This window comes from Vigna unguiculata, chromosome 10 (assembly GCF_037176805.1).
Source record: "Vigna unguiculata cultivar grain cowpea cultivar isolate G323 ecotype 2 chromosome 10, ASM3717680v1, whole genome shotgun sequence".
In the NCBI taxonomy this organism is placed as follows: domain Eukaryota; kingdom Viridiplantae; phylum Streptophyta; class Magnoliopsida; order Fabales; family Fabaceae; genus Vigna; species Vigna unguiculata.
In genome coordinates this window covers 30,571,275-30,585,914 of record NC_140801.1, presented here as the reverse complement: position 1 = coordinate 30,585,914, position 14,640 = coordinate 30,571,275, and the positions used below count along the sequence as shown (strand labels likewise).

The window sequence follows — 14,640 nt, the reverse complement described above, 5'->3', positions numbered from 1 at the left end:
CACCAATGAAGCAAGGAGTACTACAAGATGAATCAATGGAGATTCATGTAGCCTCAATGTCAAATGGTGGAGAGCAACAAGAACATGAAAAAAATAGCAGCAAAATTGAAGAAAATAGTGGAGAAGAGAGATAAAACGAAAATTGAAAACAAGAGACAAGTATGGACCAAGAACCTTACCCAAACCAAGAGGATGCATGCACCAAAGGCTTGGATGGCTCTAGATACCAATTGATTGACGTCCTTGGTGTAGGAGAGGAAGGAGATCCATGGAAGACACCAAAAAGTAAATGAAATGCAGCAGAAATGAAGATAAAAACATGAAGAGCTCTAGGCAATGGAGGTTTTTGGTGAAGATGAAAAGTGGAAGTGGAGCTATGGTATGAAAGGTGGCTAGAGGAGATGAAGGAGAATGTTAGCCATGTATGCTCTCAAAATAATAGAAGAGTGGAGTGATCTCAACACAAACATTCTATTAGAAATTTCAAGAGTTAAAATGTACAAATGGTCTACTTTTGGCTTTTATATGTGAGCCTAAAAGCTAGACTAATTCTTGGCCCTTAGATCAAGCTTGGAGGAGAAGCTTTAATCATCACCCTTGGATGGTGGCTTGGAGAAGCAGGCATCTTCCTAGCCTTTGGATGAAGACTTGGAAAAGAAGACACTCTCTTAGCCCTTGGATGAAGGAGGCACATGGGTGGAGTGTGGACTTGGCTCCATGGGATGCATGATCCATGAGGTGTAGGAAGGAATGTTGACTTCCACTTAGTCCACCTTTAACCTTCGGTAGCTCATGGCCAAATCCCCTATTGGGCTTAGTCAAGCCCAATTTTATCAATTCAACTACACATTGTTTGACTTATTATTCTAGAAAAACAAGGCCTAAACAATGGCCCAATTTAAATCTATACTACTTCCTTCATGCATCATCTCATATTTTAAAGATTTATTTAGCCCATGTGAATAATGTAAAAAGCCCATGATTGACTTGATCATCTTGTGAGAGGCCCATGTGAATCTTTCTCATCATGCTTCTAGTGATTGGGCCTTGATGTGGGCTTAGGCTTGTTGATGCACTTGAGCTTGGGCTTGTTGGGTCACATCACACAACTCAAGGAACCCAGCAATCCCATCTTTAAAGCATCACTAGAAGCCTCGTAGATCACACATATGCAATCAAAGATCAAAGCTTCAGCAGTACAAATCGCCTGGCGGGGGACACGTGCCGCCAAGCGCTGCCAGCTCCCAGACCACCTGGCGGGTGTCACATACCGCTAGGCGCACAGTGCCTCAAAAATTCTCCTCGCTGCAGGTACCGCCTGGCGGTGAGAGTAATACCGCCCACGTAACAGTGACTCCCTATTGGGTAGATATTGCCTAGCGCTAGAGCTGTCATTTTTTATTTTAGCCCCTAGGCCAGCCCTGGCCCCCTGTAAAGCTAAGCCCCATTTTTGTGGCCCACTTATCAGGGGGCTTTTTTAAAGCCCCTGACCCCCAAAGCCCCCCAAGCAGTGGGTTAGGACAAGTTAGGGCCGGGTAGCCCCCTCATAACCGCTCTTCATTCAAAAAATGCGTCTTCTTCCTTCAACAACTATTCTTCTTCCTAAATTTCTTTCACCCAACTTCAAGCTATATCTAACGTTTTCCAACCGCCACCGTCTACGACGAAGCTTGACGGCAACATACGACGGTGTAGAGCGGTGGTGATAGTGATAGAAGAGGAGAATCCTGATTCGTCAACGAAAAAGTTATATCAAAGGTAACACTTTTGTCTGTGACTAAGAATACCTCTTTGAAATCTAACTACAAATCCCCTTTTGCAATTTTTTTCTCCAGTTTTGGGACTGCAATTCTGATATAGAGCAACTTTCGTGATATTATATCAAAGAAGAAACAGGGGTAGGTAATCTCAGTGTTGTACCAATCAAAAGTGGGTAATTCTGAAATTAGTTATATATTTAAATGTCTGTAGTAAAGTTTATGGTTGTTTAAAGCCTAACTATTCTGGGTTCTCTTAATTTTCAAGTTGATTTAGAATTTGTGGAAGTATTAGCATTCAGGTAGCATGTTTATATGAATATATCGTAACAATTTGAATATGGGAAGTTTCTATAGGAGATAGAATTTTCAGATTTCACTGATCCGGGGGTTGGGGGGATATAGGGAATAAATCTTAGTTGTAGGGTCCATTTCTTTGTCTTACAGTGTCTAGCAAGAATAGTTTGCTATGTTAACATATCCATTTTAGCTATATTATTGTCTATGAGAGAATATGCTTGAAATGTTTATATTCTGCAAATTTTGTTGATGAATTAGTGATTTCTTTCTTTTGTGATTAGACTACAATATGGATTATTGAGAATTCTTTTCTTGTTTCATCTAAATATTTGATTGGCAGACAAAGTCATAATTCATTTTTTGAGGTCAAACTTTCTGATCTTTTGTGTATATAGATGTTTTTAATAAACGATTATATAAATGCAACAAGTCTATTATTTTGGAACATCCGCAACAGCAAAGATTAACAAAAGAATGGTTAAAGATCTAGGGTAGTTTGTAGTCAAGTAAAACTATTTGTAGTTTGATTTTGTATACTAATTCTTTAAGTTGTGTTTTATGGGCAATCTCAGCATATTATTGGAAATGTCTTGTTATTTTATAACTTGTTTAGGTAAAAGAAATGGATTGTTTGATCCTAACGATATTAATAAAAATCTAAGCCTTCATTCATTTTCAAAGCTGATTATTTATTACTAGTTACATGTTACAGATAAGATCTCTCATCTTAAGTTGGTTACATGTGAAGAGGTGAATTTTCTGTGAAAGTGTACCTTAACTACAGAGATGCATTTTTCACCTAAGATGAAAGGTTTTACTAGTTACCCTTATAAGAAAAGGAGAAAAAAGAAAAGGAGTTGGTAAATGATTTGAATGAAACAGAGAAAATTGTGAGAATGACTAAACCAGACCAAAGCCCCTTCTGCTGCAAAATCAAATGTTGCATTCACGTTATAGCTTTGGATACGTACATGGTAAAAGTGAGGGGCTCACATGTGTAAAAAATGTAAAGTAAAAAAACAAAAATCATGCAATTACTTTTTATCGTAGTAAGTAACAAAGTTACTCTTAATAAAATATGAGTGTCATGTCAAGTGGCACAATTGGACATCTTCTCTTACTTTCTGTCCCATCCCACCACCTCTTGGATTTCAATATGGTTGGAATGGGAAAGTGATAACAAAAGTTTAAATAAATTTTTAAAATGCTTGGTTAAAATATTTCTCTTCTCTCTCGTTGATATCTCGCCTTTTTCCCTTCGAAGATAACCATGTTTTTGTGTAACTTCTGTGTTTGTAAGCTCTTGGTGTGCCTATTTGTAGTTTGATTTTGTATACTAATTCCAATATAGACATCTTCATAGTGAAAAATGTCTAATTATATTGTTTAGCTATCTATATTATCTAGCAATTTTAACTATTACAATGAGGATTAAATTCTAAAATATTTTATGTAGTTGTGTGGAATAGCTTTAAAATATGGATCCCTCTAAGAGTAACCCTTTGAATTTGGATGATGATCTTGTATCTGAAACTCCTTGTCCATCTGAAAGTGCTGCCATAAATAAAAAAGAAGTATCAAATGTTTGGAACTTTTTCACAAGAATAGGTAAAGACAAGGATGGAATTGAAAAGGCTACGTGTAAGTATTGTGGCCATCACTATAAAGTTGGCAAAAACCCTAAAACCAAAAACAATTATGGGACTTCACATTTAAGTCGTCATATCTATTCATGTAAAAGTATTGCAAACTTAGATGTGGATCTCAGTCTTGATCAAGAAGAAAAGTTTGGGACACGAAAAATCAAACAAAAGGTTCATCGTAAGTTACTTGCGAGAGCCATAATTAAACATGGTCTTCCTTATGATTTCGTTGAGTACGAAGGAATTAGGGAGTGGATAAAATACATTAATCCAGATGTTGACATGAAATGTAGGAACACCACTGTTTTAGATGTGGAGAAGGAATACATTGAAGAGAGGGATAAAGTTAAGCAAATCATGTCTAGGATTCCTAATAGAATTTGTTTAACTTCTGATGTTTGGACTGCAATTACTTTTGAGGGTTATATTTGCCTAACTGCACATTTTGTTGATGAAAACTGGAAATTGACAAGTAAGATTCTGAACTTTTGTCGAATGAAACCACCACACACGGGTGCTTAACTAGAAAGTGTTGTATTTGATTGCCTAAAGCAATGGGGTATTGATAAGAAAATTTTCACCATTACCTTGGACAATGCTTCTGCTAATAATACCTTGCAAGATATTTTAAAAAGCCATCTTTATGTTCAGAGAAATTTATTATGTGATGGTGAGTGTTTTCACGTTCGATGTTGTGCTCATACTCTTAATTTAATAGTTGAAGATGGTTTAAAGGTGGTTGACAAAGCACTTCATAACATTAGAGAAAGTGTTAAGTATGTTAAATCATCGGATGGAAGAACTCTCAAATTCAAAGAATGTGTTAGTGATGTTGGCATAAATATGAGCATTGGTTTGAGATTATATGTGATTACAAGATGGAATTCGACTTATTTGATGCTTGAAAGTGCAATAAGATACAAACAAGCTTTTGAAATTCTTAAAGTGGTTGATAGAAGTTATGAAAATTGTCCATCTTCTGAGGAATGGGATAAGGGAGAGAAAATGTGACAATTCTTAGAACCATTTTATGAAATCACAAACATGATGTCTGGTTCATCTTATCCCACTTCAAATTTGTATTTTATGGAAATTTGGAAGATTCAATTAATCATTGAAGAGAATTTATTGAATGAAGATGTCATTTTAAAGACAATGGCTTTGAATATGAAGGAGAAGTTTCAAAAGTATTGGAAGGAGTATAGTATTGTGTTAGCTTTTGGAGCTATTCTTGACCCACGACTAAAGGTTGATTTTATAATGTATTGTTATAAAAAGTTGGATCTTCTAACTTATGAAGAGAAAACTAAGAAAGTGTTAGAAAAGTTCAAGATGTTGTTTGGAGATTATGCAAAGAACTTGTCTATCTCTAGTGGTTCTCTTTCACAATCTCCTACGGAATTCGTCTTCATGTCTCAATCCAATATCGAAGAGAGTAAGGCCAAAAGATCAAGGATTATTTCGGTAAGTATTTTTTACTTGGTGTTCATGTTTCATTTTTTTCTTGTTTCGTTTTGATAATTAATATGTAATACATTGTAGGATTTTAAAATGTATCAAAATGAATTAAAATCCATAATTGGCAAGAGCGAGGTAGATGTTTACCTAGATGAACCAACAATAGATGATGAAGAAAGTGAAGATTTTGATGTACTCAAATATTGGAAGACTAATGAGAAAAAATTCCATATGTTGTCTATAATGGCTCGAGATGTGCTTAGTATTCCCATTACTACTGTGGCATCAGAGTCAGCTTTTAGCAAAGGTGGGCGTGTACTTTCCAAATATAGAAGCTCTATTCTTCCTGATCATGTGCAAATGTTGATTTGTACTCAAAGTTGGTTATACGGACTTTCTGAAAATCCTAGTGGTAAGTTTATATATTATTGTTTTTAAAATTACTTTACATTGTATAATTAACTCTAGACAAGTAGTTTGATTATCTGTTAATTGTTTCTGAGATAGATGAAGTTGTGCATTATATTTTTGGACATGAGGGGATCATTGATGAGTCTAAACTTCTTGAAGATGTTGAAGATTAACAGGTTCAATTACTACTTCATAAGAACATGCTTTTAGCTTTTATTTGCTTTTGAAAAACATTACTATTTTAGATTCAGATATTTTACATAGTCATTATATATGTAAATCTGTGAAATATATGTTTAGATCTTCAATGGATTTGATATGAATCTATTTGACAACCAAAGTAAGCATTGATAACTATAATTAGCAGTGACTGAGTAATATAGTGTATTTTGTTAGAAAATTTTCAAAATGAAGATATCAAAACATATCTCTAGAAAATGACAGTCCTTGAAGATGAAAAAAAATGTCTTCGACTGTTTTTTTTTTTATTTTAGAATCAAAAATTTATTTATTGCTTTGATAGAGATAATTTTTCAGATTTATAAGGTTAGAAAAGACCACAAACCTTGACAAAAACAGTATAATTTTTACATGTAAGTTACTTTATTTTTGTTTTTCCATTGTATTTTACTTTTCATATTGTCCTTTATTTATTCCATGTGCCAAATTTCTATCCATTAGTCAATCTTGGTTTTCAAATTATCTTTCAAAGTGTGTCTCCAATCAACTCTCGTTATGTAGGGTCTCTCAACTTCTGATTCAATGATTACTCAAATTCCTTGTTTTGTTCAATTGAAGTCATTGAAATTAGAAATGAAATCTTCAACAAACATATCTGATGAGGGAGTTGGCAGGATAGTAGAATACTTACTTCAAAAATCCCTATTTGCTAAAGTGGATATTATAAATTGCTGAGTGATATCCATGCACACTTAAATCTTCAGGTAGCGTGTTTTACATATTGTTCAGTTCATGCTTCGTTTATGTTGTTCCTGATACTCTCTGCCTATTCTCAATTCTTAGAGCCACAACAAGTAAAAAGATTTCTATATTATGAGGTCCTTTTTGCCCCCTTGTAGCGTTGTTTTTTCCTATATTTGGCTTTGTAGAGGACAATTTTTAGGTATTGTTGTATAACACATGCTATTTCTCACTCTTACCTCAAATATCTTCCCTATTTGCCTTATGCAGGCTAGGGAAAGATAACATCTTATGTTGTTTTATCCATTAAGAATTAATGGGGGGATAATGAACTGAGAATGCATGAGGAAAAAAGGTTTTTTGTTTTGATGCATTTTAAATTACAACTAATATAATTAAGTTCCGGTTTATTTGAACTATCTCTGAGATTTTGTTGTTATATAAATATATTTACTGTAGTTTTAATCATCCTTGGAGAAAGAACGGTTGAAAGGGGGGAAAACCAAAGAGATTGCTTAATATTCTGATGAATATGAAGTTTCTTTGTTTGCTGTTGTTATAGGCTGCATAATTGTCAAGTTTTATTTAATGAAAATAGATTGTATCGTGCTTTTCTGTCATTCAGGCTAGAATATTTAATGAAAATGGATTATGTTCAATTTCGTATTTTGGGTTTGGTTTCAAGGAAGATATAGATACGACTATTTGGAAAGCATTTCAGTAAGATCTAGAGGGAGTTCTTCAAAATAGAAAAGAAATCATGGAAACTTCTATAATCTAGATTTAATATGACAGAATAAAACCCTTGTAGTTTCATAGGTTAATGATCGCAATATTTTATCAGACAATTGGTAAATGTAGAATAACATGCAGTTGGATAGACATGGTTGTTTCCTTTTTTTTTGTGCTTTTGGTTATGCAGTAAGATTCACCTATGACTATTAGCATGTGGGTGAATTTGGATTTCAGCTTTTTGGTGGAGTTTTGTTTCGCGGTGTCTATTGTGATGTTGGCTGATCTGTTTAACTAATAATTTCAGAAGTACTTCCTTATTTCTTGTGTTATAGATTTCATGATTTTGAAAAGGGGATGGCGTTAATAACAAAAAAATTGTTTTCACCATTTCCTTTAAAAAATTTACAGAGTTTTGCGCGAAATAGTTTTATTTTGCATATTTGAGGATGTTGAATATACCGGTTTGAACAGAGAATAATACTACTAAAAAATTGAAGTTTGATGTTTCAAACCATGAAAGTGAATTGCCTAGTTTCTCATCCTTAGTTTATTTTAAATTCCGAACTTGATTTTATTGTTCTTTCTATTTAGTTTGTGATTATAATATATTATTTGTACACCATGTGATTGAAAATTTAATTTGGACAGTCCATCACTGGCACCACAAGAAGCATGATTATTTTGGAGTGTAAACATGACTTGATACTATTTTCTGTTACATACATAATAAAGTTAAACTCCCACATGATGTGGTGGATGATATTAAACTGATATGCCAAGCAGAAAACTTCACACTGATTTTTTGAAAAGAACCATTTGCTACTGCTATTGTTTCAAGCCACGAAAAGAACCATTTGCGAATGCTATTGTTTCTAGCCATCTAGGTTGCTATTTTGTACAAATATTTGCTATCTGGTGGTGCCTAGTCAGAGTGTTATGCCAAAAAAAATGATAGTTGAGCAACAAACTATGTAAATCTTGGAAGATACATGGAATTGCGATTCATGCCATGACTAAAATGCTTGAGCAAGAATTTTGGTTTAATTTTCACTAATTTTCACTCAAAAATCTTCTTTCATAAGCCATACATTTTGTATTTATATCTACTTACATGGTTTTTTTTCCATTGACAGAGGGTACTCTTATTGAGCCCTTAGACTAATTTTTTTGTTCTTTTGTTTTCCAGTGATATCAAAATATCTTAGTAAGGACAACACAGACTTTGACCATCATACTTGAAGTGGCTGTATCCAGGCAATCTATGATGTCTTCTATAGCTCAAGCTATTAGAGTGCTATTCTTAAGGTCTATTAGCTATTGGATCTTTGGATGAAAGGATATGTTAATGATATTATCCTTTTATGAATGGAAAAACAGTATAATTGTGAATGTGTTGTATGAAATCACATCTCTTTTTGGCATGGGTTGTTCTGATTTATGTTCAATTTTCAGTGAGTGATGTTTTTATTTCTCTTGCAATGGCTAGTACAATTAATTGGGATTTGGAAGCTTGGACTTTTGTCATATAATTTTTTTTCATGTTTATAGAAAAGCCCATGGGCTGGCCCAGGCCGACAGGGCTTTTGTGGGCTTTTTAGCCCTATAGGCTTTTTTAGTGGGGGGCTTTTTGGCCCTGTGGGCTTTTTTAGCCCCAGCCCATGTGGGCCAGGGCCAAGCCATATGAGTGGGGCTAAATTGCCAGCTCTACCTGGCGCCATAAACCTGACCGTCAGGCGTTGCGCTATCAAGCACTCTCTGAATTCCTCTCTATCGCCTGGCGGAACCGTTCCTTCCCGCCGGGCGTTGTATCAGTACAGCAATCTCTTCTGGTTCATGTTCTTTATCTCATATGTCTCTCAAAGTAACATCTCTAAGGAATATTACTATTATTTAATAAATAAATTCCAAAATAAAATAAATACTGCATTTAATATAAAAACATTTCCCAAAAACATGGGAAAATTTAAAACGGTATACAATGTAATAATTACCGGAGTCCATAATAATAAAACCGAAATAGAATTCAAATGGCTCCCATAAGGTTACAGTATTATCTCAAAACCAAAATAAATAACATATATACAAAAATTCCCAGATATCCCTCGCTCCGTGTCTAGGCATCTCCTGGCCCACCTATTAAATCATCTGCTCCCAGATAACGAATCATCCGATCATCTTTGAGTTGAGTTTATGAATCAGGTATACCACTCGTGTTTTACGGGTCAAATAGGTTAGTCAAGTTTATGGGTGATGATTATGGCTCAGATTTTACGGAAACGAATTTTATGTCGATTTTAGGGGTGGTGATTTTGGTTTCAGTTTACGATTGAATTGGGTCAATTGTACATGTTGTTTTTATGGATCGAGTTTCTTGGATAGGTTTACGGGTTGAGTTTACAACTCAAGTTTTCGGGCCGAGTTTATGTATCAAGTAACGACCTAAGTTTAATGGTCATGGTTTTGGGTTGACTTTAAAGATCTAGTTTACGGGTAATTTCATCGATTGAGTTTATGGGCGAGTTGACGGGTTAGGATTTCAAGAGTTTGATTTACGGATGATTTTATGACTGTAGTTCACTTGTTGAGTTTATGTTTCAACTTTTCATGCTAGTTTACGGATTGAGTTTGATGTGATCCCAATAAGTATAAGCCCAAATGCATCAACAAGCCCAAACCCACCTCGAGGCCCAATCACTAGAAGCATGATGAAGAAGATCCACATGGGCCTCTCACAAGATGATCAAGTCCATCATGGGCTTTTCACTTTATTCACATGGGCCAAAGAAATCTATCAATATGAGTTGATGCATGGAAGACCGTTGTTTAAATTTAAATTGGGCCATTGTTTAGGCTTTGCTTTCAATAATGGTGTAAGACATAAAAATAGGTGTTAGATGTACAAATGAGCTCGGCCCACTAAGAGTCTCCTTTAGGCCGTGACTTCCTCATGGATCATGCATCCCATGGACCCATGTCCACACTCCACCCATGCGCGCCCTTCATCCAAGGGCTAAGAGAGTGTCTTCTTTTCCAAGTCTTCATCCAAAGGCTAGGAAGATGCCTCCTTCTCCAACCCACCATCCAAGGTGATGATTAAAGCTTCTCCTCAAAGCTTGATCTAAGGGCCAAGAATTAGTATAACTTTTAGGCTCACATATAAAAGCCAAAAGTAGACCATTTGTGCATTTTTAACTCTTGAAATTTCTAATAGAATGTTTGTGTTGAGATCGCTCCACTCTTCTATTATTTTGAGAGCATAAATGGTTAACCTTCTCCTTCATCTCCTCTAGTCACCTTCCATACCATAGCTCCACTTCTACTCTTCATCTTCACCAAAAACCTCCATTGTCGAGAGCTATTCTTGCTCTTATCTTCATTTCCGCTGCATTTCATCTACTTCTTGGTGTCTTCCATGGATCTCCTTCCTCTCCTATACCAAGGACGTCCCTCAATTGGTATCTAGAGCCATCCAAGCCTTTAGTGCATCCATCCTCTTGGTTTGGGTAAGGTTCTTGGTCCATACTTGTGTCTTGTTTCAATTTCCGTGTTGTCTCTTCTTCTCCACTGTTTTCTTCAATTTTTCTGCTGTTTTTTCATGTTCTTGCTGCTCTCCACCGTTTGACATTGAGGCTACATGAATCTCCATTGATTCATCTTGTAGTACTCCTTGCTTCATTGGTGCAAATTTGTTTTAGGTTCCATTTTTGTTTTCTAGCACTTGTTCTTTTCTTCCTTGCTGTTTTTCTTCATTTTTGATGAAGGATTGACCCCAACCAAGGATGGAGGCACATGCTTAAGAAGACTAAGCATGTTTAGAAAGGAAGTTCACTAATCCTTCATCCCTTTCATTTGTGTTTGTTATTTTTTGATTCCCTAAGTTGACTTAGTTGAATCAACATTAGTTGACTTGTTGACCTTTGACTAGGTTTGACTTGTTGACTATAGTTGACTTGACTTAAGCCAACATGCTAATCTATGTTTATTTGCTTTGTAGGTTAATTAGGAGTAAGAAAGCAATGCTAGGTGGCACATGGTGATTGGGGAGCATAAATGATGTGGAGGAGAGAGTAAAGCAAAGGCATAAAGCATAAAGTAAAAGGCATAAAACAAGTGTACCTATGTAGCTTTGGTCTCCTTTGTTTTTAGCACACTTTGGCCACATTTTGGAGACATATGAGACACATCTTTTGTCTCTCATTTTTTGTAACCTTATTTGACCTAGTTTCTAGAAGCTAGGGTTAGGTTTTTGTAGAGACATCCTTAGGTATCTTTTATTTGCTTAGAGGCCCCTAAACTCTTCTATATAAGGGGTGCTCCTAGACATGTAAAAGGGTTGAAGATTTTGAAGTAAAAACACTCTTGTGTCTCAACCATTTGTGAGAGTTTCCTCCCTTGGGAGTGAATACTTTTAAGCCTTATCTTGCATAGCAAGTGGCGGCACACATCCACTCATCTTCAAGGTTGCCATGGCTTCTAGCCTAGCCTTGTAGTGGTGTGCTTCTCACAATTTTACCATTTCTTTCCTTTCCATTTTATGTTTTCTTCTTCCTTTAATTGTTCTTGGTTTTCTATGGTTTATGTGCCTTCCATTTCCTTTTTGTTTTGAATCAATCCATCATCTTCTTCTCTTGAGTTTTGTGAGAGAAACATTCACATCTAGATAACTTGCTATCTTAATGTCCAGTGGGGATTTCACTTAGCTTTCTTAATCAACTCACACCATATTCAATAATCTTAAAAAGGAACAAGCTAATCCTTCATCATTTGGTATCTAGAGCCTAAGTTATCTTGAATATGGTGTTTTTCATGTGCTAACCATGTCTTGTTGTAGCTATCTTTGTATGGTTCAAATCCACTTCCATTACACACAAAAACAATGCTGGCAGAAACTGTTCACGATTTTAAAAGATTAAACTGCACCTGCTTAGTGATCCAAAATTTACGTTCTTGATGTCAAAAGAAAGCTCTGTTAGTCTAATTTCTAACAAAAAAATAACCAATGCATTTGGAGTATGCCAATACTTGGTGGCATAAAGTTTGTAAGAATTATGACCAAGGGCCACCCGCGGCCTCTTGGATGGACATTAAAACTCTTATGCGCGCTAGATTTGTTCCTCCCTCCTATAGGAAGGAACTTATTATGAAGCTCCAAAGGCTTCACCAAGGTCTTATGAGTGTGAGTGAATACTTTAAAGAATTAGAGTCTCAAATGCGTAGGGTTGAAATAAAAGAAACTAACAAAGAGAAAATAAAAAGATTTGTGAGCGGACTTAGGAGAGACATAAAAGACCAAGTAGAGTTGTATGAGTACTCCACTCTTGAAAATGTTTTCACACTTGCCCTTGGGATTGAAATTCAATTGAAAAGAAAAAGAAGGGCAAAGAAGAGTTACTCATCCAACCACTACTTTAGTCACTCATGGAAGGGAAAGGATAAAAAGAAACATGATAAGTTCCCTTCTAACTCATCAAGAACCACCAAGTAAAAGTAAGTCACCAAGTGATCACATTCATCATTCCACTTCTCCAAGTTCAAGTTCCATTAATTAAATTTTTTAAAAGTTTGGGTTATAATCACATTGCTTTAAATTGCCCAACCAAGAGGACCATGATCTTAAAGAAGAGTAATGATGTTGAAAGTGAACACTCATCTCCCCATTCTCTTTCAAAAGAATCTTCTTCCTCTAGTAAAACAAAAATTTTTGAGAAAGACCCTATGTTATTAAGGCGCATGATAGGTCAAGATCAAAGTGAGCTTGAGCCAACTCAAAGAGAAAACATTTTTCAATCTAGATGCAAAATTAACAAATGGGTTTGCTCTCTAATTATTGATGGAGGAAGTAGTAGCAATGTAGCTAGCACAAGGTTGGTGGAAAAGCTTAGCTTAGAGACCATTCCTCATGCTAAGCCCTACAAGCTTGCTTGGATAAGTAAAGAGGGAGAAATAGATGTCAATAAACAAGTCCTAATTAACTTCTCTATAGGGAGCTACAAAGATGAGGTGCTATGTGATGTTGTTCCCATGGAAGTCACACATATCTTACTAGGTAGGCCATGGCAATTTGATAAACAAACTTTACATGATGGTCATACCAACCAATACATTTTCTTCAAAAATAGGAAAAAGACCACTTTACAACCTCTATCACCTCAAGAAGTTAATAAGGATAGAAATATAATAAGAAAAGATAAAGAAGAAAAAGAAAAGGGGCAAGCTTTCACTAAGGTTTTACTTGCCTACAAAAAAATTCTTCCAAAGCAAGATGTGCATCACCCTTCCTTCCCTTCCCAAGCCAAAAAGGAAGGCCCAAAGCACAAGAAAGAGAGAAAGAGTAGTCTAGAAAATAAAAATGGCCTAACCAAAGGTATGGGTAATACCCTTAGAAAGGATGGAACAAGAGCTCATAAAAGGGAGGCACAAATCCTCCTCCAAATCAAGTCAAGCTCCATCTACAAAGGCTCGAAGAAATTGTGGTCAAATTCTCTCTATTTGTGGTCAGACAAACGTATCTCTATTTTCTCCCAATTGCTTAAGCTTAAAAGTTTCTCTGCATGATGTGTGTTGAAGTGTCACCTCTATTGAATTACTTTATGTTGACTTATTTAGTTTCTCAAATTGGAAGATTGGGGATGGGGAAACGAGTTGTTATATTTTCTGATAGACGTAAGTAGAAGGTAAAACACATAGTAGTGAGAAAATGAGGCTATAGACTAAAATAAAATAAAATCGAATGTCTAATAAATGAGGTTAATATCTTTGATGACACACGTCACCTTTTATGTCAGTGTGCAAACTTTCATGATCTCTTTAAGGAACTTCAACTTTATTTCTGTTTGTCTTTGTTCTTCACTTGTTTATTTTCTCTCTCTTTTTTTCTGTTTTTTTTTTTCTGCAGAGACAACATAAGGGAAGATCCTTTTGGTAAGAAGCAACATTGACTATTGTATAATGCTTCACTCTCCTCTTTTGAAGTTATGTTCATTTATGTCTATTTTCTTTTGAAAATTACGATCATTTCATTTTTAAGTTACGATAATTAGTTTAGTTCTAAGAAATTATAATATTTATACGTTTTACATATTTATAATTATTCTCAGTTTTCGAAGGCACGAAGATTTTTCTTTTTGAAATATTTTATATATGTTCTTTCAAAATTAAAAAAGCTTACTTTTAAGGCATGTTTAAGCTTTAGTTAAATTCAAGACTCTAGTATTACTCTCTACCAAGTCAAGATTCCGAGAAAAAAAAATCATTCAGTGGTTTTAATTTTGATTAAAATATTAGATCATATAAACCCAGTTTAAATTAATTTCGTTTTGTAAGTGTAAGACCCATTTTATTCCTGCCCTAAAAGTTAGTGGGCTGCCCTACAGTATTGGGCCTAAAGGCCGGCCCATAGGATAAAAACCTGTTTC

General features: G+C 35.2%; 2 protein-coding genes across 2 annotated transcripts; both read left to right on the top strand.

Moving 5' to 3' along the window:
• Positions 1 to 3,982: 3,982 nt before the first annotated feature.
• Positions 3,983 to 4,711, top strand: LOC146882368 (zinc finger BED domain-containing protein RICESLEEPER 2-like). Its single transcript, XM_085667372.1, has 2 exons — positions 3,983 to 4,172; positions 4,419 to 4,711. The coding sequence occupies exons 1-2, from the start codon at positions 3,983 to 3,985 to the stop codon at positions 4,709 to 4,711; spliced, it is 483 nt and encodes a 160-aa protein (XP_085523498.1).
• A 144-nt stretch (positions 4,712 to 4,855) lies between these two features.
• LOC146882367 (zinc finger BED domain-containing protein RICESLEEPER 2-like) lies at positions 4,856 to 5,742 on the top strand. Its single transcript, XM_085667371.1, has 3 exons — positions 4,856 to 5,164; positions 5,243 to 5,570; positions 5,666 to 5,742. Exons 1-3 carry the CDS (start codon positions 4,856 to 4,858, stop codon positions 5,740 to 5,742), a joined length of 714 nt encoding a protein of 237 aa, XP_085523497.1.
• The last annotated feature ends 8,898 nt before the right edge of the window (positions 5,743 to 14,640 follow it).